Source organism: Thunnus thynnus, chromosome 16, assembly GCF_963924715.1.
Source record: "Thunnus thynnus chromosome 16, fThuThy2.1, whole genome shotgun sequence".
Lineage (NCBI taxonomy): Eukaryota > Metazoa > Chordata > Actinopteri > Scombriformes > Scombridae > Thunnus > Thunnus thynnus.
In genome coordinates this window covers 10,875,415-10,901,830 of record NC_089532.1, presented here as the reverse complement: position 1 = coordinate 10,901,830, position 26,416 = coordinate 10,875,415, and the positions used below count along the sequence as shown (strand labels likewise).

The window sequence follows — 26,416 nt, the reverse complement described above, 5'->3', positions numbered from 1 at the left end:
TCTATTGGTGGCTATACTCTAACAAGAGCTAAATGTTTCCAGCTTACTCATAAAGATATTGAATAAACTGACAAGAACTGAAGTTTTAACTGTAAATGTAAGAGGGTCTTTCAGTATGTGTCAGTTTTATTTGGGTTCATTGTGGTTCTGCTTGATGACTCTTGTGTGTCAGAGTCACAGTGTTGTGTTCACTCGACCAGTTATCCTCATCACAGTCTCTTCATCAACCCTCTGCAGCTGCAGCAGGCCGTTTTCACTTCAGTCAAACTGAAGGAGGTTTTTGTACGACTCTAAATCACTGTGTGAACGTGCCATCACTATGGTAGCCCAGACAGTAGTAATCTCCAACATCTTCAGCCTGAACACCACTGATGGTCAGGGTGTAACCTGAACCAGATCTACTGCCACTGAATCGAGATGGAGTTCCTGAGTTTAGAGTTGATGCTCTGTATATAAGAAGTTTGGTAGCTTGTCCAGGTTTCTGAAGGTACCAACTGAGATCAGCACCAATATCTGAACTCCCTGTGGCGCTGATGGTCACCGTCCCTCCAAGACTAACAGACTTGGATTTGTCAGTCTGAGTCAGAAAATTGTTGGCAGAAGACTCTGAAATGAGAAATGAAAAATCTTATAGAGTAAATATTATAGCCAATAGCCAATGGAGAAGCAGTTCAGGTTGTGATTGGAGAGAAAAATAGAAAAGACATTTAAGCAAAAGTAAAAGGGAGAACACAGATTCGATTTGCACCAAACATTTTCAGAATCTCTCACCCTGACTCAGAAAACCCAACATGACCAGCAGAGTTATTGGCGACATCATCTTGATGCAGTTTTCAGTGTGAGTGCATGAAAACAGTTCAGACTCTCTGTGACACAAGAACTTAAACTCTGAGGAGCAGTGATGCATGAAAGTCATGCAAAATACATTTAAGAAGGCAAACACACACCTGTTGTTGTGAAACAGAAAGAGCAGAAGTGAGGAGGAGTGAGAGATCAACCTCTACAGAGGATCATTCTAATTCAAAGTTCATCCAGAAAAAATTGACTTTATCCTCTTTATTATGTTATTTAGGTTGTATGGCACCACCTGCTGGCAGATTGGATGAACACTTAACTCAGTAACTCAGTTTTCCCACAAACGTTTTTATTATTATTGTTGTTGTTAGCACATAGGCAGGAATTTAAACCCATTTTATCTCACTTTAGGGCCTGCTCAAAGTTTTAGCTGACCAACTCTTTCCCTTCACTCTTAACAGGTGTCCACTCTAATTAAAGTATGTTATATCGTATATTTAGTATTTGATTTATCTGAAAAGTTGAGTAATAAGTTGAAGTTGATTGTTTGGTGTGCAGGATCTTAGACAGCCACTAAATGTTCTGTTTGGGCTGCTGTTTGTGTTAATAAAATGATACTGTTAGCATAAATAATGTTTTAACAACCCTGTTAATAGGAGGATGAGTTTCAATGAGATAAGAGAAGAACATTATTAGAAAATGTTGGACTGCATCCTGTGAGACAAGATGTGACTAAACAACATGTTGTTGATTGATGTTTACAGAAAAAAAATCCCAAAGGAATAGTTTGACATCTTGGGAAATACAGTTATTTGATTTCTTGCCGAGAGGTAGATGAGAAGATCGATAGCACTTTTTTATTTGTACATAAATATGGAGCTATGGCTCCTGGTTAGCTTAGCATTACAAATGTAAATAGGGAGAAACAGCTAGCTTGTCTGTAGGTAACAAAATCTGCCTATAAAACCTCTAAAGCTCACTAATTAATATCTGGCTTGTTTAATATTAACAAAAGCCAAAGTTTCTGCTGGTTGTCTGGCAACATCACATAAACCCCTGTTAAACCACAACTTGTCTTGTTTTTTCAATTTGTTTTTTGGGGGATTAAACAGGCAACATATAACATGTTAATTAATGAGCTTTAGAGGTACTGGTGGGCAGAGTTTGTTGCCTTCAGACAGAGCCAGGCTAGCTGTTTCCCTCTGTTTCCAGTTGTTATGCTAAGCTAAGCTAACTGGCTACTGGCTCTTGCTTTATCTTTAACTGACAGATATGAGAGTTCGTATCAGTCAACAAGACAGTGAATCAGCAAATATCTGAGAATGTCCAGTGAATAATGTTTTTAGGTGACAAACAACATGTTGATGTGTGTCTAAGTTTCTAGATTGTGGAAAATGTTCGTTTTTTTTGTTTTTTTTCCACAGCTTCTGATATCACTGTATGTGGAAAATGAACATCATGATGGTTAGTTTCAATGTCAGTTTCACACTTTTTGACATGGAATAAAAGGAAGATATTTAAAAATATAAAATATGCCAATATATTCATGTGTACATGTTGTTTGTGATTGGTACAGTTTGTGCTTGGTGAGGTTACTGTCAGCTCTGTGTTCAGTGGTCTGTGTCAGAGTCTCTTCCTCTTCAGCAGCTGCAGTCGGTTCCTGCTGTAACAGCTCAGTGTCTCTGCAGTCTGACTGAGGGAGGTTTTTGTACGACTACAAATCACTGTGTGAACACTCCACCACTGTGGTAACTCTGACAGTAGTAAACTGCTGCATCTTCAGCCTGAACTCCACTGATGGTCAAAGAGAAGTCAGAGCTGCTTCCACTGCCACTAAACCGAGCTGGTGTTCCTGATTCAAGTGTGCTTGCATAATATATTAGGAGTTTTGGAGTCTGTCCAGATTTCTGTTGATACCAGAACATAGCATCATCTCCATCATCATATCTATGAACAGCTGGGTTGGTTTTACAGGTCAGAGTGACAGTGGATCCTGGAGTAGATGTCACTACTGGAGGTTGAGTCACAGTCACCTGACCGCTGCATCCTGCAGACAGAAACAAATCTTTCATTTATCAGCAGAAATTAATGACAGAAAAGGAAACACATCATGTTTGAAATGTTGCTGAGTGAATGAACCTGTAAAACAGCAGCAGGCCAGCGTCCAGATGAGGATGGTGATGGGAGTCATGGTGGTTGTGCTTTCTGCTGTGTTGACTGACAGATCTGAGTCCTGCAGTGTTGAACTCACAGGACTATAAACCTTCTCAGTTCACTGGAGGATCAGCTGACGATGCAAAGCCTCCTCTCTATGGAAATGATTTCTCTGCTCTCAACAGACTGAAGGCAACGTGGGACACAAAATCAGGAGAAATACTGTTTGGATTTACACCATCTATGATCTTAATGGAAAATTATATTTATAGAAGTGCAGTTGAGGATTTATGGAAAAGTTTGTGTCGACTGTGGTTGGTTTGATATTTCTATTTGTTTACGTTTAATTGACTTACAAGGTTTATTGTAGATAAATAATATATTTCATTTCTGATTAATATGAGATTGTAAATCTATATTATTAAAAAAGCATCATGTTAATTTAAACCATGTATAACTGTTAACGAATATGAATTGTGATGACTGTAACAAGTAGACTATAATCCTTTTTCTGTCAGATGTAGAAAAGTAAAGAAAAAATAAATAAATAATCTTGTTTCATACAATAATTTCAATCTACATTATTAAAAAAGTATTGTAGATTTGATAAAGTATAAGTGTTGCTCTGTAATTTTAAAAACAGAGTTTTTTCAGTGGATAGATGCTTGTTCACAGTGCAGGAGGTTTTTGTACGGCCACTTAATGAGTTTGTATCACTGTGGTACACTTTTGGTGGAGGAACCAAACTCATCATTAACTGTAAGTACCAGAGATTTCTCATTTCTACAATATAAAATATTATACTGAGTTTTCACCAGAATGTGATGAAACAAAAATTTATTCAGAGTAATTTATATATTGTGGGTATTTTTTTTTTTTTTTTTTTTTTTTGCCTCTTATTAAGCTCAGCTGATAGTGAAGTTTGGGTAAAACATAATGCAGATGTTAATAAATGGTTATTATTGTAGATGATGTTATGATGAAATATAGTCCAAAAAAACTAAAATTTTATTTTACTTTTAATCAATTGTTTGTTTCACAAAATGTCATTGTAAAATTTATCTGATAAACATTTTAACTATTAGAAAATACTTGAACTTTATTCATTATTTTTTAACAATCAAACAATTTTTAGATTTAAAATATAATGTTGGTTTCTGTAAAACAAATAAATGAGTTTATATTTAGATCCAGTTTTGCTGTAGTTTGTGTTCACAGTTGGTTAGTTTGATGTTGAGAAAAGGAAGTGAAACAGACAGATGACAAAGTCTTTAACTGTAATCACACATTAGTGTTTCACCTCTTAACTTTTATATAAAATCATCAAGAAAATCATTACACATTATAGAGCATATATGAAGATTTCATTTATCGTTCATTCATTTTAAAAAATCGTTACATTTACACCTGCCTCATGTTGAATATTGTCTAATTCTTGTTGATTTCTGATGATATAGATTAATTGCTTTAAATGTCAAAATTACAAGTACAAACACCATTTAGCTTTTTTAACAAAACCCTCATTTCCTCCCATTTCTCACTGCCTCTCCTCTGTCTGATCACAGTGTCACACACACAGTTAATCCACAGCATTGTTAACCTCTGTCATGTATCATAACTAAGCTGTCTGTCCTACAGTAGAAGTTAATCTGCTCCTTGTGTGTCTCTGCTCTCCCCTCCAGCTGGCCCCATGGTCAGGCCCTCAGTCTCTCTGCTTCCCCCCTCCTCTCAGCAGCTCTCTGGAGGCTCGGCCACGCTGGCCTGCCTGCTGACCGGCTACTCTCCTCAGGGAGCCGTGGTGAGCTGGGAGGTGGACGGTAGAGAGGTGACAGAGGGGGTCCTGAGCAGCTCAGAGGAGGAGAAGAGCGGACGCTACAGCAGCAGCAGCATCCTGAGCCTGAGCCAGGAGCGCTGGATGGAAGGAGAGCTGTACTCCTGCAAAGTCCTCCATCATGACCACAGCCAGACCAAGTCCCTCCACAGGAGCCAGTGTAAGGGCTAGAGGGGCTAGCTGAAGCCCAGGACAGGAGCTGTGTCTGGGGGGAGCAGGAGGAACACACCTGCTCATCTGATCAATATGAGTTTTAATGTCTGTAGAGTAAACTGAAGCTTTGTGTGACAAAGAACAACAACAACTTAGAGAGTAATGTGTGTAGCTCAGCAGCTAGATGTGAGTGTGCTTAATAACTGTCCTGTTGATGATTGATGTTTTTGCTAATAAAGCTTGCACTGATGAAAGAAAACATTATAAATATTTTGTTCTTTTATCTTATGAAGAGTGGTAAGAAATGAAAAGGTTTTACAACTTTAACTGATTCTCCTCTCTGTGGAAATTGAAAAGCTTCGGACTTAAGTAACAAAGTTAATTAACAACATTTTAACTGGTAATGGAAGTAGAATAATGTAGTAACAAGAATGTTTTTTTTAAAATACAAATTTATATCATGATTAAAAAACTTGGAAAATATATCTTGGAATTAGATTTTCAGTGTTGAAAAAATCATGACTGAAATATGTGATCAGCCAACATTTGTCAGAGCTCTTCTGCTGAGAGTAAATGTGAAAAAAAAACATGATTTGGTGCCGAAAGATGTTTCTCTATTACAAAAAATACAAGAAAAGAATTGAATCTATGTAGCTGAGTGAAGATGTATTCCTCCCTCTTTCTTCTCCAGTAGGTGTGTTGTAGTTCAGAGATATTGATGAGGCTACAGATCTACTCTGTTCAACTATTTGTGCAAAATCATGACTCTATCTTGATGTGTATTCAGTTTTCTCTCACTAATCTTACTCATATTCTGATGCATTGCCATTATGTTTCAATATAACCATTTTTTAATCAGTCAAACATGTAACCAATAAAATAAAATTGAATATTATAGTAAATCACTATCTTTGTGTGTATTTTGTGATATATGATTCATGAGAAATGCATATTCATGCCAGTATTATACCTCATCTTTCCAACATGCTTCACTTCAACATCAAGTCAGGTTTCTATTCATTATTTTATAATATGTGTAACAATATAATATGAAATATAAAGTATAACATATTTATCATTTCTGAATCAAAAACTTTTTTAGATGAAACTGTTACAGTAGATTGTTTTTTGCTGCTGAATGTAAAACTATTGGTGGAAATATTGTTGAATTTTGTTGCTGTCAGAGGATATATTCTTACAACAACTCTGTTCTTGAAATGATGTGAAATAATGATGAAGATTTAACTTAAAAACTGCAGGTTGGAAAATGTCTTTCAGTTTGTTTCAGTCTTATTTGGGTTCATTGTGGTTCTGCTTGATGACTCTTGTGTGTCAGAGTCACAGTGTTGTGTTCACTCCACCAGTTATCCTCATCACAGTCTCTTCATCAACCCTCTGCAGCTGCAGCAGGCCGTTTTCACTTCAGTCAAACTGAAGGAGGTTTTTGTACGACTCTAAATCACTGTGTGAACGCTCCACCATGGTCACCAAGACAGTAGTAATCTCCAACATCTTCAGCCTGAACACCACTGATGGTCAGAGTGTAGCCAGAACCAGATTTACTGCCACTGAATCGAGATGGAGTTCCTGAGTTTAGAGTTGATGCGTAATATATAAGAAGTTTGGGAGCTTGTCCAGGTTTCTGAAGGTACCAACTGAGATCATCACCAATGTTTGAACTCCCTGTGGCGCTGATGGTCACCGTCCCTCCAAGACTGACAGACTTGGATTTGTCAGTCTGAGTCAGAAAATTGTTGGCAGAAGACTCTGAAATGAGAAATGAAAAATCTTAAAGAGGAAATATTATAGCCAATAGCCAATGGAGAAGCAGTTCAGGTTGTGATGGGAGAGAAAAATAGAAAAGACATTTAAGCAAAAGTAAAAGGGAGAACACAGACTGGATTTGCACCAAACATTTTCAGAATCTCTCACCCTGACTCAGAAAACCCAACATGACCAGCAGAGTTATTGGCGACATCATCCTGATGCAGTTTTCAGTGTGAGTGCATGAAAACAGTTCAGACTCTCTGTGACACAAGAACTTAAACTCTGAGGAGCAGTGATGCATGAAAGTCATGCAAAATACATTTAAGAAGGCAAACACACACCTGTTGTTGTGAAACAGAAAGAGCAGAGGTGAGGAGGAGTGAGAGATCAACCTCAACAGAGGATCATTCTAATTCAAAGTTCATCCAGAAAACATTGACTTTATCCTCTTTATTATGTTGTTTAGGTTGTATGGCACCACCTGCTGGCAGATTGGATGGACACTTAACTCAGCATGATCTGACCCAACATTTGATTGATTTTGATTTCTCTGTTTTCACAATCATTTTTATTATTTTTGTTGTTAGCACAAAGGCAGGAATTTAAACCCATTTTATCTCACTTTAGGGCCTGCTCAGCGTTTTAGGTGACCAACTCTTTCCCTTCACACTTAACAGGTGTCCACTTTAATTAAAGTATGTTATATTGATTATTTGGTATTTGATTTATCTGAAAAGTTGAGTAATAAGTTGAAGTTGATTGTTTGGTGTGCAGGATCTTAGACAGCCACTAAATATTCTGTTTGGGCTGCTGTTTGTGTTAATAAAATGATACTGTTAGCATAAATAATGTTTTAACAACCCTGTTAATAGAAGGATGAGTTTCAATGAGATAAGAGAAGAACATTATTAGAAAATGTTGGACTACATCCTGTGAGACAAGATGTGAGTATGTTGTTGATTGATGTTTACAGAAAAAATCCCAAAGGAATAGTTTGACATCTTGGGAAACACAGTTATTTGATTTCTTGCCGAGAGGAAGATGAGAAGATCGATACCACTTTTTTATTTGTACATAAATATGGAGCTATGGCTCCTGGTTAGCTTAGCATTACAAATGTAAATAGGGAGAAACAGCTAGCTTGTCTGTAGGTAACAAAATCTGCCCATAAAACCTCTAAAGCTCACTAATTAATATCTGGCTTGTTTAATATTAACAAAAGCCAAAGTTTCTGCTGGTTGTCTGGCAACATCACATAAACCCCTGTTAAACCACAACTTGTCTTGTTTTTTCAATTTGTTTTTTGGGGGATTAAACAGGCAACATATAACATGTTAATTAATGAGCTTTAGAGGTACTGGTGGGCAGATTTTGTTGCCTTCAGACAGAGCCAGGCTAGCTGTTTCCCTCTGTTTCCAGTTGTTATGCTAAGCTAAGCTAACTGGCTACTGGCTCTTGCTTTGTCTTTAACTTACAGATATGAGAGTTTGTATCAGTCAACAAGACGGTGAATCAGCAAATATCTGAGAATGTCCAGTGAATAATGTTTTCAAGTGACAAACAACATGTTGATGTGTGTCTAAGTTTCTAGATTGTGGAAAATGTTCGGTTTTTTTGTTTTTTTTCCACAACTTCTGATATCACTGTATGTGGAAAATGAACATCATGATGGTTAGTTTCAATGTCAGTTTCACACTTTTTGACATGGAATAAAAGGAAGATATTTAAAAATATAAAATATGCCAATATATTCATGTGTACATGTTGTTTGTGATTGGTACAGTTTGTGCTTGGTGAGGTTACTGTCAGCTCTGTGTTCAGTGGTCTGTGTCAGAGTCTCTTCCTCTTCAGCAGCTGCAGTCGGTTCCTGCTGTAACAGCTCAGTGTCTCTGCAGTCTGACTGAGGGAGGTTTTTGTACGACTACAAATCACTGTGTGAACACTGTACCACTGTGGTAACTCTTACAGTAGTAAACTGCTGCATCTTCAGTCTGAACTCCACTGATGGTCAAAGAAAAGTCAGACCTGCTTCCACTGCCACTAAACCGAGCTGGTGTTCCTGATACACGTATGCTTGCAAATCTTATTAGGGGTTTTGGAGTCTGTCCAGATTTCTGTTGATACCAGAACATAGCATCATCTCCATCACTATCTCTATAAACAGCCTGGCTGGTTTTACAGGTCAGAGTGACAGTGGATCCTGGAGTAAATGTCACTACTGGAGGTTGAGTCACAGTCACCTGACCGCTGCATCCTGCAGACAGAAACAAATCTTTCATTTATCAGCAGAAATAAATGACAGAAAAGGCAACACATCATGTTTGAAATGTTGCTGAGTGAATGAACCTGTAAAACAGCAGCAGGCCAGCGTCCAGATGAGGATGGTGATGAGAGTCATGGTGGTTGTGCTTTCTGCTGTGTTGACTGACAGATCTGAGTCCTGCAGTGTTGAACTCACAGGACTATAAACCTTCTCAGTTCACTGGAGGATCAGCTGACGATGCAAAGCCTCCTCTCTATGGAAATGATTTCTCTGCTCTCAACAGACTGAAGGCAACATGGGACACAAAATCAGGAGAAATAATGTTTGGATTTACACCATCTATGATCTTAATGGAATAAAATAACTTCTTTTGGAAATAAATTAGAGGATTCACAACATTTGTTTCAATGGGAGTGGTTGGTATCTATTTATGTAATTTGTTTTACATACAAGGTTTCACAAATACACTATATACTCATTCTGTAATTTATGATTAATTATATTTATGATTATTTAGAAATGTTGTGTTTATTTAACATTGTCTCAAAGGGCAAATCAACCTGTTTTGTTGTCACTTGTACAAAATTTCATAAAAATGATGTAAAATATTTTGATTCATGAGGAAATTTAAAACTAAATCAATGAAAACGTTTTATACATTTGATAAAATGTTAATTATCCAGTTTTAGCAGAAAATAAAGTGACTTTTCAGTGGATAGATGCTTGTTCACAGTGCAGGAGGTTTTTGTACGGCCACTTAATGAGTTTGTATCACTGTGGTACACTTTTGGTGGAGGAACCAAACTCATCGTTGACTGTAAGTACCAGAGATTTATTACTTTTTACAATATATAGAATTTATACCTTTTATCAAATATTTCATGACACTGTGATTAAGTTCAGTGTTTGCATGATTTTGTGTTTTTTGTTATTAATCAAACAAGGCTGATCTCACAATCTGAGAAGAAACTTTGCAGAGATCAAAATTCATTCAGTATTTAAGATAATACATTTTTGGATAAAAAAGATAAATATACATTTTCTAATATATTATTTTTACGATGACTTTTATCTTTTATCTAACTTTTAAATATTATCTGCATTCAAATGTTTGACAACAAAATTTGGGGGGAAAAAAAGCAAAGATTTATCTACGAAACAAACATTTTTTTTTTTTTTTTAATTTACTTATTTTGATCATCCAAACTGTTTTTAAAATCTATTGTTGTTTACCGCTAATATGATTTTATCAGTTAATGCAGCTCAGCTTTGTGTTCACGGTTCATTTATTTCACATGTAGTGAAAAGGAAGTGAAAGAGACATATGACAAAGTTTTAACTGTATTCACATGAGTGTTTCACTTCTGTCAGTTTAAACACAAGAAAATGAATTATTCACTGTCTCACATTATGAAACAGATATGAAGATGTCATCAATAATTATTATCAATGAACCTTTTTCACTGCATTGAACTCATGTGTCTGATTTGATTCTTAGTGTATGAGTGCAACAGCAGTACAAGCTCTAAAGTTTTCCGTCTTTGTCTTTTCTCCCCCCTCTCCTCCCCCTCTCTCTCCTCCAGTGGGTGTGGTGCGGCCCACCCTGACCGTCCTCCCCCCCTCCAGAGAGCAGCTGCAGCAGGGCAGTGCCACACTGGTGTGTCTGTCCAGCGGGGGCTTCCCCTCAGCCTGGAGGCTGGACTGGAAGGTGGGGGGCAGCAGCAGCTCCTCAGGGGTGTCACACGGCTCGGAGGTCCTGGGGAGGGACGGCCACTACAGCCGGAGCAGCACCCTGAGCCTCTCTGCAGACCAGTGGAGGAAGGTGGGCTCAGTGAGCTGTGAGGCCAGTCTGAGTGGACAGACCCCCGTCACTCAAACCCTGGACCCTGACCGCTGCTCAGAGTAGAGCTTCAACAACACTTCCTGTCTGGAAATGATGCTTCTTTTTCTTTGCTAGAGATCTTGATGAAGCTACAGATCTTCTCTGTTCAGCTGTTTCTGCAAGTTTTACGTCTCTCTACTCAGTGTTTTAATGTGCATGTTGCTTTCTAATACTGATCTTCCTTATATTCTGCTTTATGTTCATTACTTTTCAAATGAAACTTAATATTCTTAGTTTCACTCCAAGAGAAATTATTCATACATGTAAAGTGTGAAATGAACATTGAACCATTATTCAATAAAACTGTTGATTATAATGAGTCAGTGTGTTTGTATTTCTTTTCAAATCAATTCGTTATGAAAAATAGCTTCTTGATCATCCAAATATCATCATTCCTGATGTTATAATACTGTATATCTAATAATACAAGAGATGGTTGTTTTTTTATTAACTAGTGACATTAATTTTGAGTATGAAATCATTTGGAATTTTAAAATGTGGAATAATAAATTGGAAAGCTTTATTTCCTTTTGGGCTGTAGTTGTATTATTTTGTTCTGCATTAGTGGAAAATCTGTCAAATATTTGTTTCTATTGGTGGCTATACTCTAACAAGAGCTAAATGTTTCCAGCTTACTCCTAAAGATATTGAATAAACTGACAAGAACTGAAGTTTTAACTGTAAATGTAAGAGGGTCTTTCAGTATGTGTCAGTTTTATTTAGGTTGATTGTGGTTCTGCTTGATGACTCTTGTGTGTCAAAGTCACAGTGTTGTGTTCACTCCACCAGTTATCCTCATCACAGTCTCTTCATCAACCCTCTGCAGCTGCAGCAGGCCGTTTTCACTTCAGTCAAACTGAAGGAGGTTTTTGTATGACTCTAAATCACTGTGTGAACACTCCACCACCATGGTAGCCCAGACAGTAGTAATCTCCAACATCTTCAGCCTGAACACCACTGATGGTCAGAGTGTAGCCAGAACCAGATCTACTGCCACTGAATCGAGATGGAGTTCCTGAGTTTAGAGTTGATGCTTTGTATATAAGAAGTTTGGTAGCTTGTCCAGGTTTCTGAAGGTACCAACTGAGATCATCACCAATGTTTGAACTTCCTGTGGCGCTGATGGTCACCGTCCCTCCAAGACTAACAGACTTGAATTTGTCAGTCTGAGTCAGAAAATTGTTGGCAGAAGACTCTGAAATGAGAAATGAAAAATCTTAAAGAGTAAATATTATAGCCAATAGCCAATGGAGAAGCAGTTCAGGTTGTGATGGGAGAGAAAAATAGAAAAGACATTTAAGCAAAAGTAAAAGGGAGAACACAGACTGGATTTGCACCAAACATTTTCAGAATCTCTCACCCCGACTCAGAAAACCCAACATGACCAGCAGAGTTATTGGCGACATCATCCTGATGCAGTTTTCAGTGTGAGTGCATGAAAGCAGTTCAGACTCTCTGTGACACAAGAACTTAAACTCTGAGGAGCAGTGATGCATGAAAGTCATGCAAAATACATTTAAGAAGGCAAACACACACCTGTTGTTGTGAAACAGAAAGAGCAGAGGTGAGGAGGAGTGACAGATCAACCTCTACAGAGGATCATTCTAATTCAAAGTTCATCCAGAAAACATTGACTTTATCCTCTTTGTTATGTTGTTTAGGTTGTATGGCGCCACCTGCTGGAATAGCTGATAAACATGTATTTCAGTAACTCAGTTTTTCCACAAACCTTTTTATTATTGTTGTTGTTAGCACAAAGGCAGGAATTTAAACCCATTTTATCTCACTGCTCAAAGTTTTAGCTGACCAACTCTTTCCCTTCACACTTAACAGGTTTCTACTCTAATTAAAGTATGTTATAATGTATATTTGGTATTTGATTTATCTGAAAAGTTGAGTAATAAGGTGCTAGCTGTTTCCCTCTGTTTCCAGTTGTTATGCTAAGCTTAGCTAACTGGCTACTGGCTCTTGCTTTGTCTTTAACTGACAGATATGAGAGTTTGTATCAGTCAACAAGACAGTGAATCAGCAAATATCTGAGAATGTCCAGTGAATAATGTTTTCAAGAAACAAACAACATGTTGATGTGTGTCTAAGTTTCTAGATTGTGGAAAATGTTCCGTTTTTTTTTTTTTTTTCACAACTTCTGATATCACTGTATGTGGAAAATGAACATCATGATGGTTAGTTTCAATGTCAGTTTCACACTTTTTGACATGGAATAAAAGAAAGATATTTAAAAATATAAAATATGCCAATATATCCATGTGTACATGTTGTTTGTGATTGGTACAGTTTGTGCTTGGTGAGGTTACTGTCAGCTCTGTGTTCAGTGGTCTGTGTCAGAGTCTCTTCCTCTTCAGCAGCTGCAGTCGGTTCCTGCTGTAACAGCTCAGTGTCTCTGCAGTCTGACTGAGGGAGGTTTTTGTACGACTACAAATCACTGTGTGAACACATCAGCACTGCTTATACTGTGGTAACTCTGACAGTAGTAAACTGCTGCATCTTCAGTCTGAACTCCACTGATGGTCAAAGAGAAGTCAGAGCTGCTTCCACTGCCACTAAACCGAGCTGGTGTTCCTGATACACGTTTGCTTGCATAATATATTAGGTGTTTTGGAGTCTGTCCAGATTTCTGTTGATACCAGGACATAGTTTCATCTCCATCACTATATCTATAAACAGCCTGGCTGGTTTTACAGGTGAGAGTGACAGTGGATCCTGGAGTAGATGTCACTTCTGGAGGTTGAGTCACAGTCACCTGACCGCTGCATCCTGCAGACAGAAACAAATCTTTCATTTATCAGCAGAAATAAATGACAGAAAAGGAAACACATCATGTTTGAAATGTTGCTGAGTGAATGAACCTGTAAAACAGCAGCAGGCCAGCGTCCAGATGAGGATGGTGATGAGAGTCATGGTGGTTGTGCTTTCTGCTGTGTTGACTGACAGATCTGAGTCCTGCAGTGTTGAACTCACAGGACTATAAACCTTCTCAGTTCACTGGAGGATCAGCTGACGATGCAAAGCCTCCTCTCTATGGAAATGATTTCTCTGCTCTCAACAGACTGAAGGCAACGTGGGACACAAAATCAGGAGAAATACTGTTTGGATTTACACCATCTATGATCTTAATGGAATAAAATAACTTCTTTTGGAAACAAATTTGAGGATTTACAACATTTGTTTCAATGGGAGTGGTTGGTATCTATTTATTCAATTTGTTTTACAAACAAGGTTTCACAAATACACTATATACTCATTCTGTAATTTATGATTAATTATATTTATGATTATTTAGAAATGTTGTGTTTATTTAACATTGTCTCAAATATGTAACATGTTTACAATCTGAATTTGTTACAGGGCAAATCAACCTGTTTTGTGTCACTTGTACAAAATTTCAAAAAAATGATGTAAAATATTTTGATTCATGAGGAAATTTAAAACCAAATCAATGAAAACATTTTATACATTTGATAAAATGTTAATTATCCAGTTTTATCAGAAAATAAAGTGACTTTTCAGTGGATAGATGCTTGTTCACAGTGCAGGAGGTTTTTGTACGGCCACTTAATGAGTTTGTATCACTGTGGTTGACTTTTGGTGGAGGAACCAAACTCATCGTTGACTGTAAGTACCAGAGATTTATTACTTTTTACAATATATAGAATTTATACCTTTTATCAAATATTTCATGACACTGTGATTAAGTTCAGTGTTTGCATGATTTTGTGTTTTTTGTTATTAATCAAACAAGGCTGATCTCACAATCTGAGAAGAAACTTTGCAGAGATCAAAATTCACTCAGTATTTAAGATAATACATTTTTGGATAAAAAAGATAAACATACATTTTCTAATATATTATTTTTACGATGACTTTTAACTTTTATTTAACTTTTAAATATTATCTGCATTCAAATGTTTGACAACAATATTTGGGGGGGAAAAAAGCAAAGATTTATCTACGAAACATCAGTAGTTTTTTTTGTTTGTTTTTTAAAATTTACTTATTTTGATCATCCAAACTGTTTTTAAAATCTATTGTTGTTTACCATTAATATGATTTTATCAGTTAATGCAGCTCAGCTTTGTGTTCACGGTTCCTTTATTTCACATTAGTAGTGAAAAGGAAGTGAAAGAGACAGATGACAAAGTTTTAACTGTATTCACATGAGTGTTTCACTTCTGTCAGTTTAAACACAAGAAAATGAATTATTCACTGTCTCACATTATGAAACAGATATGAAGATGTCATCAATAATTATTATCAATGAACCTTTTTCACTGCATTGAACTCATGTGTCTGATGGTCTGATTCTTAGTGTATGAGTGCAACAGCAGCACAAGCTCTAAAGTTTTCCGTCTTTGTCTTTTCTCCCCCCTCTCCTCCCCCTCTCTCTCCTCCAGTGGGTGTGGTGCGGCCCACCCTGACCGTCCTCCCCCCCTCCAGAGAGCAGCTGCAGCAGGGCAGTGCCACACTGGTGTGTCTGTCCAGCGGGGGTTTCCCCTCAGCCTGGAGGCTGGACTGGAAGGTGGGGGGCAGCAGCAGCTCCTCAGGGGTGTCACACGGCTCGGAGGTCCTGGGGAGGGACGGCCACTACAGCCGGAGCAGCACCCTGAGCCTCTCTGCAGACCAGTGGAAGAAGGCGGGCTCAGTGAGCTGTGAGGCCAGTCTGAGTGGACAGACCCCTGTCACTCAAACCCTGGACCCTGACCGCTGCTCAGAGTAGAGCTTCAGCAACACTTCCTGTCTGGAAATGATGCTTCTTTTTCTTTGCTAGAGATCTTGATGAAGCTACAGATCTTCTCTGTTCAGCTGTTTCTGCAAGTTTCACATCTCTCTACTCACTGTTTTAATGTGCATGTTGCTTTCTAATACTGATCTTCCTTATATTCTGCGTTATGTTCATTACTTTTCAAATGAAACTTAATATTCTTAGTTTCATTCCAAGACAAATTATTCATACATGTAAAGTGTGAAATGAACATTGAACCATCATTAAATAAAACTGTTGATTATAATGAGTCAGTGTCAGTATTTCTTTTATAATATATTCGCCATGAAAAATACCTTCTTAATCATGCCAGTATCATTATACTTGACATTATAATACCTAATAGTATAGTAGATGGTTGACTTTTATTACTTTGTGACATTTGAATGTGTATTCATATCAAATTGTAAAATGTTGAATAATTAAATGGAAAGCTTTATTTCATTTTGGGAAGTAGTTGTATTATTTTCTGCAGCTATTAGTAGAGAAACCTTCAAATAGTTGTTGCTATCGATGGCTACACTCTAACAAGGGTTTCATATTTCCAGCTAACTCATAAAGAGATGGACTTAACGGTCAAGAATAAGTTTAAACTGTAAATGAAAAAGTTTAAGTTTGTTTCAGTTTGATTTAACAAGGACAGAAGTCTCGGTTGCCTGGCAACATCACAGTGAAGACGAGATTCCAGGAAGTCACTGCATGCAACTAGATCACATAAAAACATGTAAAATTGCTGCTTGTCCTTTTTGTAATTTCCTTTTTTTCTTCTTTTTTTTTTTACATACTAAACAAACAACATATAACATGTTAATTAATGAGCTTTAGAGATACTGGGGGGCAGATTCTTTTACTTTACCTACAGAGCCAGGATAGCTGTTTCCCCTGTTTCCAGTGGTTATACAAAGTTAACTACTGGGTCTTGCTTCATCATTAACTGCCAGATATAAGAGTGTTATCGGGCGACAAGAAAGTGTTAAAGCATATTTCTGAAAATTTCTAATGTATTTTTTTAAGTGATTGTATGCTGCCACCACATATAAAGGGCAGCTTCTGTTATTTGGCAAAGGAAAATCTTAAAGAGATGTTAATGAAGCAGGTCAGCAGGCAGGAGCTTGTGCAAAAAAATGTGATGTTTATTATAAAAATTTCAATGAGAGAGAGGCGAGAATGAACCCCAAGAAATTCAACAAAATCTCAATGTCATTTACTACAGAACAGTTTCATCCTTCCTACCTCAACTTGACAAAGGACAATCACTCACGTGCAGCTAATGATGCACACCTGTTGTCACTATCACTGATTAAACACACATCTGCCCTACCATCACAAAACACGCTTAAAAGAAATCACAGCAGGACTGAAGCCCTTCAACAAAATATAATGTGAATCACAAACTACTCAACTGAAACCCGTAATCCATTATTTGTGTAACATGACTGATAAATTAACAGAAACATTGGACTGGGATTAATGATTTAATACACAAATCACTGGCAATGTTGAGAACTAAGGCTCAGTGAAAACGGAGAGGAGCAACATTTTCACAGTGATAAATAAGATGTTAATGTGCATTTAGGCTTGCAGTTTGTGGAAAACATTCAGAATTGTTTTCTTTTTTGTTTGTTTTGGGGGGTTTTTGCAACTTCTATCATTACTGTCTGTGGAATCATGGAATGTCACTTGTCATTAAAATGTTAGTTTTACACTTTTTGACATGGAATAACAATGAAAGTATATTAAACTAAAAAGTATGCACGTATATTCATGTTAATATGTTGTTTGTGATTGGTACAGTTTGTGCTTGGTGAGGTTACTGTCAGCTCTGTGTTCAGTGGTCTGTGTCAGAGTCTCTTCCTCTTCAGCAGCTGCAGTCGGTTCCTGCTGTAACAGCTCAGTGTCTCTGCAGTCTGACTGAGGGAGGTTTTTGTACGACTACAAATCACTGTGTGAACACTCCACCACTATGGTAACTCTGACAGTAGTAAACTGCTGCATCTTCAGTCTGAACTCCACTGATGGTCAAAGAGAAGTCAGAGCTGCTTCCACTGCCACTAAACCGAGCTGGTGTTCCTGATTCACGTGTGCTTGCATATTTTATTAGGAGTTTTGGAGTCTGTCCAGATTTCTGTTGATACCAGAACATAGCATCATCTCCATCACTATATCTAAGAACAGCCTGGCTGGTTTTACAGGTCAGAGTGGCAGTGGATCCTGGAGTAGATGTCACTACTGGAGGTTGAGTCACAGTCACCTGACCGCTGCATCCTGCAGACAGAAACAAATCTTTCATTTATCAGCAGAAATAAATGACAGAAAAGGAAACACATCATGTTTGAAATGTTACTGAGTGAATGAACCTGTAAAACAGCAGCAGGCCAGTGTCCAGATGAGGATGGTGATGAGAGTCATGGTGGTTGTGCTTTCTGCTGTGTTGACTGACAGATCTGAGTCCTGCAGTGTTGAACTCACAGGACTATAAACCTTCTCAGTTCACTGGAGGATCAGCTGATGATGCAAAGCCTCCTCTCTATGGAAATGATTTCTCTGCTCTCAACAGACTGAAGGCAACGTGGGACACAAAATCAGGAGAAATACTGTTTGGATTTACATCATCTATGATCTTAATGGAAAATTATATTTATAGAAGTGCAGTTGAGGATTTATGGAAAAGTTTGTGTCGACTGTGGTTGGTTTGATATTTCTATTTGTTTACGTTTAATTGACTTACAAGGTTTATTGTAGATAAATAATATATTTCATTTCTGATTAATATGAGATTGTAAATCTATATTATTAAAAAGCATCATCTTAATTTAAACAATGTATAACTGTTAACGAATATGAATTGTGATGATTGTAACAAGTAGACTGTAATCCTTTTTCTGTCAGATGTAGAAAAGTAAAGAATTATTTAAGAAATAATCTTGTTTCATACAATAATTTCAATCTATATTATTAAAAAAGTGTTGTAAATTCAATAAAGTATAATTTTTTCTTTGTTATTTTAAAAAGCAGAGTTTTTTCAGTGGATAGATGCTTGTTCACAGTGCAGGAGGTTTTTGTACGGCCACTTAATGAGTTTGTATCACTGTGGAGGACTTTTGGTGGAGGAACCAAACTCATCGTTGACTGTAAGTACCAGAGATTTATTACTTTTTATAATATATAGCATTTATACCTTTTATCAAATATTTCATGACACTGTGATTAAGTTCAGTGTTTGCATGATTTTCTGTTTTTTGTTATTAATCAAACAAGGCTGATCTCACAATCTGAGAAGAAACTTTGCAGAGATCAAAATTCACTCAGTATTTAAGATAATACATTTTTGGATAAAAAAGATAAACATACATTTTCTAATATATTATTTTTACGATGACTTTTAACTTTTATTTAACTTTTAAATATTATCTGCATTCAAATGTTTGACAACAATATTTGGGGGAAAAAAAGCAAAGATTTATCTACGAAACATCAGTTGTTTTTTTTTTTTTTTTTTTAAATCACTTATTTTGATCATCCAAACTGTTTTTAAAATCTATTGTTGTTTACCGCTAATATGATTTTATCAGTTAATGCAGCTCAGCTTTGTGTTCACGGTTCATTTATTTCACATTAGTAGTGAAAAGGAAGTGAAAGAGACAGATGACAAAGTTTTAACTGTATTCACATGAGTGTTTCACTTCTGTCAGTTTAAACACAAGAAAATGAATTATTCACTGTCTCACATTATGAAACAGCTATGAAGATGTCATCAATAATTATCAATGAACCTTTTTCACTGCATTGAACTCATGTGTCTGATTCTTAGTGTATGAGTGCAACAGCAGCACAAGCTCTAAAGTTTTCCGTCTTTGTCTTTTCTCCCCCCTCTCCTCCCCCTCTCTCTCCTCCAGTGGGTGTGGTGCGGCCCACCCTGACCGTCCTCCCCCCCTCCAGAGAGCAGCTGCAGCAGGGCAGTGCCACACTGGTGTGTCTGTCCAGCGGGGGCTTCCCCTCAGCCTGGAGGCTGGACTGGAAGGTGGGGGGCAGCAGCAGCTCCTCAGGGGTGTCACACGGCTCGGAGGTCCTGGGGAGGGACGGCCACTACAGCCGGAGCAGCACCCTGAGCCTCTCTGCAGACCAGTGGAGGAAGGTGGGCTCAGTGAGCTGTGAGGCCAGTCTGAGTGGACAGACCCCTGTCACTCAAACCCTGGACCCTGACCGCTGCTCAGAGTAGAGCTTCAGCAACACTTCCTGTCTGGAAATGATGCTTCTTTTTCTTTGCTAGAGATCTTGATGAAGCTACAGATCTTCTCTGTTCAGCTGTTTCTGCAAGTTTCACATCTCTCTACTCAGTGTTTTAATGTGCATGTTGCTTTCTAATACTGATCTTCCTTATATTCTGCTTTATGTTCATTACTTTTCAAATGAAACTTAATATTCTGAGTTTCACTCCAAGACAAATTATTCATACATTCAAAATGTGGAATGAACATTGAACCATTATTCAATAAAACTGTTGATTATAATGAGTCAGTGTGTTTGTATTTCTTTTAAAATCAATTTGTTATGAAAATAGCTTCTTGATCATCCAAATAACATCATTCCTGATGTTATAATACTGTATATCTAATAGTACAAGAGATGGTTGCTTTTTTATTAACTAGTGACATTAATTTTGAGTATGAAATCATTTGGAATTTTAAAATGTGGAATAATAAATTGGAAAGCTTTATTTCCTTTTGGGCTGTAGTTGTATTATTTTGTTCTGCATTAGTGGAAAATCTGTCAAATATTTGTTTCTATTGGTGGCTATACTCTAACAAGAGCTAAATGTTTCCAGCTTACTCATAAAGATATTGAATAAACTGACAAGAACTGAAGTTTTAACTGTAAATGTAAGAGGGTCTTTCAGTATGTGTCAGTTTTATTTGGGTTCATTGTGGTTCTGCTTGATGACTCTTGTGTGTCAGAGTCACAGTGTTGTGTTCACTCCACCAGTTATCCTCATCACAGTCTCTTCATCAACCCTCTGCAGCTGCAGCAGGCCGTTTTCACTTCAGTCAAACTGAAGGAGGTTTTTGTACGGATCTAAATCACTGTGTGAACGCGTCATCACCATGCCAGCCCAGACAGTAGTAATCTCCAACATCTTCAACCTGAACACCACTGATGGTCAGAGTGTAGCGAGAACAAGATTTACTGCCTCTGAATCGAGATGGAGTTCCTGAGTTTAGAGTTGATGCTTTGTATATAAGAAGTTTGGTGGCTTGTCCAGGTTTCTGAAGGTACCAACTGAGATCACCACCAATATCTGAACTCCCTGTGGCGCTGATGGTCACCGTCCCTCCAAGACTAACAGACTTGGATTTGTCAGTCTGAGTCAGAAATTTGTTGGCAGAAGACTCTGAAATGAGAAATGAAAAATCTTAAACAGTAAATATTTTAGCCAATAGCCAATGGAGAAGCAGTTCAGGTTGTGATGGGAGAGAAAAATAGAAAAGACATTTAAGCAAAAGTAAAAGGGAGAACACAGACTGGATTTGCACCAAAACATTTTCAGAATCTCTCACCCTGACTCAGAAAACCCAACATGACCAGCAGAGTTATTGGCGACATCATCCTGATGCAGTTTTCAGTGTGAGTGCATGAAAACAGTTCAGACTCTCTGTGACACAAGAACTTAAACTCTGAGGAGCAGTGATGCATGAAAGTCATGCAAAATACATTTAAGAAGGCAAACACACACCTGTTGTTGTGAAACAGAAAGAGCAGAGGTGAGGAGGAGTGAGAGATCAACCTCTACAGAGGATCATTCTAATTCAAAGTTCATCCAGAAAACATTGACTTTATCCTCTTTATTATGTTGTTTAGCTTGTATGGAGCCACCTGCTGGGTGGATGAACACTTAACTCAGCATAATCTGACCCAAGATTTGATTAATTTTGATTTCTCTGTTTTCACAATCATTTTTATTATTGTTGTTGTTAGCACAAAGGCAGGAATTTAAACCCATTTTATCTCACTTTAGGGCCTGCTCAGCGTTTTAGCTGACCAACTCTTTCCCTTCACACTTAACAGGTGTCTACTCTAATTAAAGTATGTTATATTGTATATTTGGTATTTGATTTATCTGAAAAGTTGAGTAATAAGTTGAAGTTGATTGTTTGGTGTGCAGGATCTTAGACAGCCACTAAATGTTCTGTTTGGGCTGCTGTTTGTGTTAATAAAATGATACTGTTAGCATAAATAATGTTTTAACAACCCTGTTAATAGAAGGATGAGTTTCAATGAGATAAGAGAAGAACATTATTAGAAAATGTTGGACTACATCCTGTGAGACAAGATGTGAGTAAACAACATGTTGTTGATTGATGTTTACAGAAAAAATCCCAAAGGAATAGTTTGACATCTTGGGAAATACAGTTATTTGATTTCTTGCCGAGAGGTAGATGAGAAGATCGACACCACTTTTTTTATTTGTACATAAATATGGAGCTATGGCTCCTGGTTAGCTTAGCATTACAAATGTAAATAGGGAGAAACAGCTAGCTTGTCTGTTGGTAACAAAATCTGCCTATAAAACCTCTAAAGCTCACTAATTAATATATGGCTTGTTTAATATTAACAAAAGCCAAAGTTTCTGCTGGTTGTCTGGCAACATCACATAAACCCCTGTTAAACCACAACTTGTCTTGTTTTTTCAATTTGTTTTTTGGGGGATTAAACAGGCAACATATAACATGTTAATTAATGAGCTTTAGAGGTACTGGTGGGCAGATTTTGTTGCCTTCAGACAGAGCCAGGCTAGCTGTTTCCCTCTGTTTCCAGTTGTTATGCTAAGCTAAGCTAACTGGCTACTGGCTCTTGCTTTGTCTTTAACTGACAGATATGAGAGTTTGTATCAGTCAACAAGACAGTGAATCAGCAGATATCTGAGAATGTCCAGTGAATAATGTTTTCAAGTGACAAACAACATGTTGATGTGTGTCTAAGTTTCTAGATTGTGGAAAATGTTCTGTTTTTTTTTTTTTTTTTCACAACTTCTGATATCACTGTATGTGGAAAATGAACATCATGATGGTTAGTTTCAATGTCAGTTTCACACTTTTTGACATGGAATAAAAGGAAGATATTTAAAAATATAAAATATGCCAATATATTCATGTGTACATGTTGTTTGTGATTGGTACAGTTTGTGCTTGGTGAGGTTACTGTCAGCTCTGTGTTCAGTGGTCTGTGTCAGAGTCTCTTCCTCTTCAGCAGCTGCAGTCGGTTCCTGCTGTAACAGCTCAGTGTCTCTGCAGTCTGACTGAGGGAGGTTTTTGTATGACTACAAATCACTGTGTGAACACTCCACCACTGTGGTAACTCTGACAGTAGTAAACTGCTGCATCTTCAGTCTGAACTCCACTGATGGTCAAAGAGAAGTCAGACCTGCTTCCACTGCCACTAATCCGAGCTGGTGTTCCTGATTCACGTTGGCTTGCATATTTTATTAGGAGTTTTGGAGCCTGTCCAGATTTCTGTTGATACCAGAACATATAATCTCCACTACTAGCTCTATAAACAGCTTGGCTGGTTTTACAGGTCAGAGTGACAGTGGATCCTGGAGTAGATGTCACTACTGGAGGTTGAGTCACAGTCACCTGACCGCTGCATCCTGCAGACAGAAACAAATCTTTCATTTATCAGCAGAAATAAATGACAGAAAAGGAAACACATCATGTTTGAAATGTTGCTGAGTGAATGAACCTGTAAAACAGCAGCAGGCCAGCGTCCAGATGAGGATGGTGATGAGAGTCATGGTGGTTGTGCTTTCTGCTGTGTTGACTGACAGATCTGAGTCCTGCAGTGTTGAACTCACAGGACTATAAACCTTCTCAGTTCACTGGAGGATCAGCTGACGATGCAAAGCCTCCTCTCTATGGAAATGATTTCTCTGCTCTCAACAGACTGAAGGCAACGTGGGACACAAAATCAGGAGAAATACTGTTTGGATTTACACCATCTATGATCTTAATGGAATAAAATAACTTCTTTTGAAAACAAATTTGAGGATTTACAACATTTGTTTCAATGGGAGTGGTTGGTATCTATTTATTTAATTTGTTTCACATACAACGTTTCACAAATACACTATATACTCATTCTGTAATTTATGATTAATTATATTATTATTATATTATTATATTATATTATATTATTATTATATTATTATTTAGAAATGTTGTGTTTTTTTAACATTGTCTCAAATATGTAACATGTTTACAATCTGAATTTGTTACAGGGCAAATCAACCTGTTTTGTTGTCACTTGTACAAAATTTCATAAAAATGATGTAAAATATTTTGATTCAGGAAGAAATTTAAAATCAAATCAATGAAAACATTTTATACATTTGATAAAATGTTAATTATCCCGTTTTAGCAGAAACTTAGTGACTTTTCAGTGGATAGATGCTTGTTCACAGTGCAGGAGGTTTTTGTACGGCCACTTAATGAGTTTGTATCACTGTGGTCCACTTTTGGTGGAGGAACCAAACTCATCATTAACTGTAAGTACCAGAGATTTCTCATTTCTACAACATAATATATTATATCGAGTTTTGCACCAGAACGTGATAAAACTAGTATTTATTTGGGGTAATTTATATATTATGGGTATTTTTCGCTTTGCATTAAGCTCAGCTGAAGTTTGGAGAAAACTTTGTGCAGATATTATTAATTGTTTATTATTGTAGATGGTGTTATGATGACATATTTGCAACAAAAAAAATCTAATTTTCATATATTTTATTTTTAATCAATTGTTTGTTTCACAAAATGTCGTTGTAAAATTTCTCTGACAAACATTTTAACAACCAAACAATAACTTTAACTTTATTCATTATTTTTTAACATTCAAACAATTTTTAGATTTAAAATATAATGTTGGTTTCTGTAAAACAAATAAATGAGTTTATATTTAGATCCAGTTTTGCTGTAGTTTGTGTTCACAGTTGGTTAGTTTGATGTTGAGAAAAGGAAGTGAAACAGACAGATGACAAAGTCTTTAACTGTAATCACACATTAGTGTTTCACCTCTTAACTTTTATATAAACTCATCAAGAAAATCATTGCAAGAATAATTATTTACTCTAACACATTTAGATTTAATTTAATGATCATTAAATTAAATTAATCATTACATTTGAACCTAACTCATGTTGTATATTGTCTGATTCTTAGTGATTTATGATGATTTGCCACAATAGATTCATTGCTTTAAATGTCAAAATTACAAGTACAAACACCATTTAGCTTTTTTAACAAACCCTCATTTCCTCCCATTTCTCACTGCCTCTCCTCTGTCTGATTACAGTGTCACACACACAGTTAATCCACAGCATTGTTAACCTCTGTCATGTATCATAACTCAGCTGTCTGTCCTACAGTAGAAGTTAATCTGCTCCTTGTGTGTCTCTGCTCTCCCCTCCAGCTGGCCCCACGGTCAGGCCCTCAGTCTCTCTGCTTCCCCCCTCCTCTCAGCAGCTCTCTGGGGGCTCAGCCACGCTGGCCTGCCTGCTGACCGGCTACTCTCCTCAGGGAGCCGTGGTGAGCTGGGAGGTGGACGGTAGAGAGGTGACAGAGGGGGTCCTGAGCAGCTCAGAGGAGGAGAAGAGCGGACGCTACAGCAGCAGCAGCATCCTGAGCCTGAGCCAGGAGCGCTGGATGGAAGGAGAGGTGTACTCCTGCAAGGTCCTCCATCATGACCACAGCCAGACCAAGTCCCTCCACAGGAGCCAGTGTAAGGGCTAGAGGGGCTGACTGAAGCCCAGGACAGGAGCTGTGTCTGGAGGGAGCAGGAGGAACACACCTGCTCATCTGATCAATATGAGTTTTAATGTCTGTAGAGTAAACTGAAGCTTTGTGTGACAAAGAACAACAACAACTTAGAGAGTAATGTGTGTAGCTCAGCAGCTAGATGTGAGTGTGCTTAATAACTGTCCTGTTGATGATTGATGTTTTTGCTAATAAAGCTTGCACTGATGAAAGAAAACATTATAAATATTTTGTTCTTTTATCTTATGAAGAGTGGTAAGAAATGAAAAGGTTTTACAACTTTAACTGATTCTCCTCTCTGTGGAAATTGAAAAGCTTCGGACTTAAATGACAAGATTAATTAACATTTTAACTGGTAATGGAAGTAGAATAATGTAGTAACAAGAATGTTTTTTTTAAAATACAAATTTATATCATGATTAAAAAACTTGGAAAATATATTTTGGAATTAGATTTTCAGTGTTGAAAAAATCATGACTGAAATATGTGATCAGGCAACATTTGTCAGAGCTCTTCTGCTGAGAGTAAATGTGGAAAAAAACCAACATGATTTGGTGTCAAAAGATGTTTCTCTATTACAAAAAATACAAGAAAAGAATTGAATCCATGTAGCTGAGTGAAGATGTATTCCTCCCTCTTTCTTCTCCAGTAGGTGTGTTGTAGTTCAGAGATATTGATGAGGCTACAGATCTACTCTGTTCAACTATTTGTGCAAAATCATGACTCTATCTTGATGTGTATTCAGTTTTCTCTCACTAATCTTACTCATATTCTGATGCATTGCCATTATGTTTCAATATAACCATTTTTTAATCAGTCAAACATTTAACCAATAAAATAAAATTGAATATTATAGTAAATCACTATCTTTGTGTGTATTTTGTGATATATTATTCATGAGAAATGCATATTCATGCCAGTATTATACCTCATCTTTCCAACATGCTTCACTTCAACATCAAGTCAGGTTTCTATTCATTATTTT

At 37.2% G+C, this 26,416-nt stretch overlaps 1 protein-coding gene and 6 gene segments (V, D, J or C); 5 read left to right on the top strand and 2 right to left on the bottom strand.

The window, feature by feature from the left end:
- Window positions 1-295: 295 nt before the first annotated feature.
- On the bottom strand, window positions 296-817 carry LOC137200142 (Ig kappa chain V region 3547-like). The segment is given in 2 exon segments: window positions 296-606; window positions 772-817. Coding segments are annotated over 2 exon segments (357 nt in total).
- A 2,859-nt stretch (window positions 818-3,676) lies between these two features.
- On the top strand, window positions 3,677-5,192 carry LOC137200151 (Ig lambda-1 chain C region-like). The segment is given in 2 exon segments: window positions 3,677-3,708; window positions 4,632-5,192. A coding segment is annotated over 1 exon segment (312 nt).
- Window positions 5,193-6,413: 1,221 nt separating this feature from the next.
- LOC137200141 (immunoglobulin lambda constant 6-like) lies at window positions 6,414-10,869 on the top strand. The segment is given in 2 exon segments: window positions 6,414-6,468; window positions 10,547-10,869. Coding segments are annotated over 2 exon segments (378 nt in total).
- An 860-nt stretch (window positions 10,870-11,729) lies between these two features.
- On the bottom strand, window positions 11,730-13,645 carry LOC137200139 (uncharacterized). Its single transcript, XM_067614811.1, has 3 exons — window positions 13,290-13,645; window positions 12,206-12,300; window positions 11,730-12,040 (listed from the first exon to the last, which is right to left on the bottom strand). Exons 1-3 carry the CDS (start codon window positions 13,643-13,645, stop codon window positions 11,730-11,732), a joined length of 762 nt encoding a protein of 253 aa, XP_067470912.1.
- Window positions 13,646-15,175: 1,530 nt separating this feature from the next.
- Window positions 15,176-15,847, top strand: LOC137200138 (immunoglobulin lambda constant 6-like). The segment is given in 1 exon segment: window positions 15,176-15,847. A coding segment is annotated over 1 exon segment (405 nt).
- A 1,793-nt stretch (window positions 15,848-17,640) lies between these two features.
- On the top strand, window positions 17,641-20,139 carry LOC137200137 (immunoglobulin lambda constant 6-like). The segment is given in 2 exon segments: window positions 17,641-17,704; window positions 19,522-20,139. Coding segments are annotated over 2 exon segments (387 nt in total).
- Window positions 20,140-20,727: 588 nt separating this feature from the next.
- On the top strand, window positions 20,728-25,648 carry LOC137200135 (Ig lambda-1 chain C region-like). The segment is given in 3 exon segments: window positions 20,728-20,782; window positions 24,081-24,164; window positions 25,088-25,648. Coding segments are annotated over 3 exon segments (459 nt in total).
- Window positions 25,649-26,416: the final 768 nt, after the last annotated feature.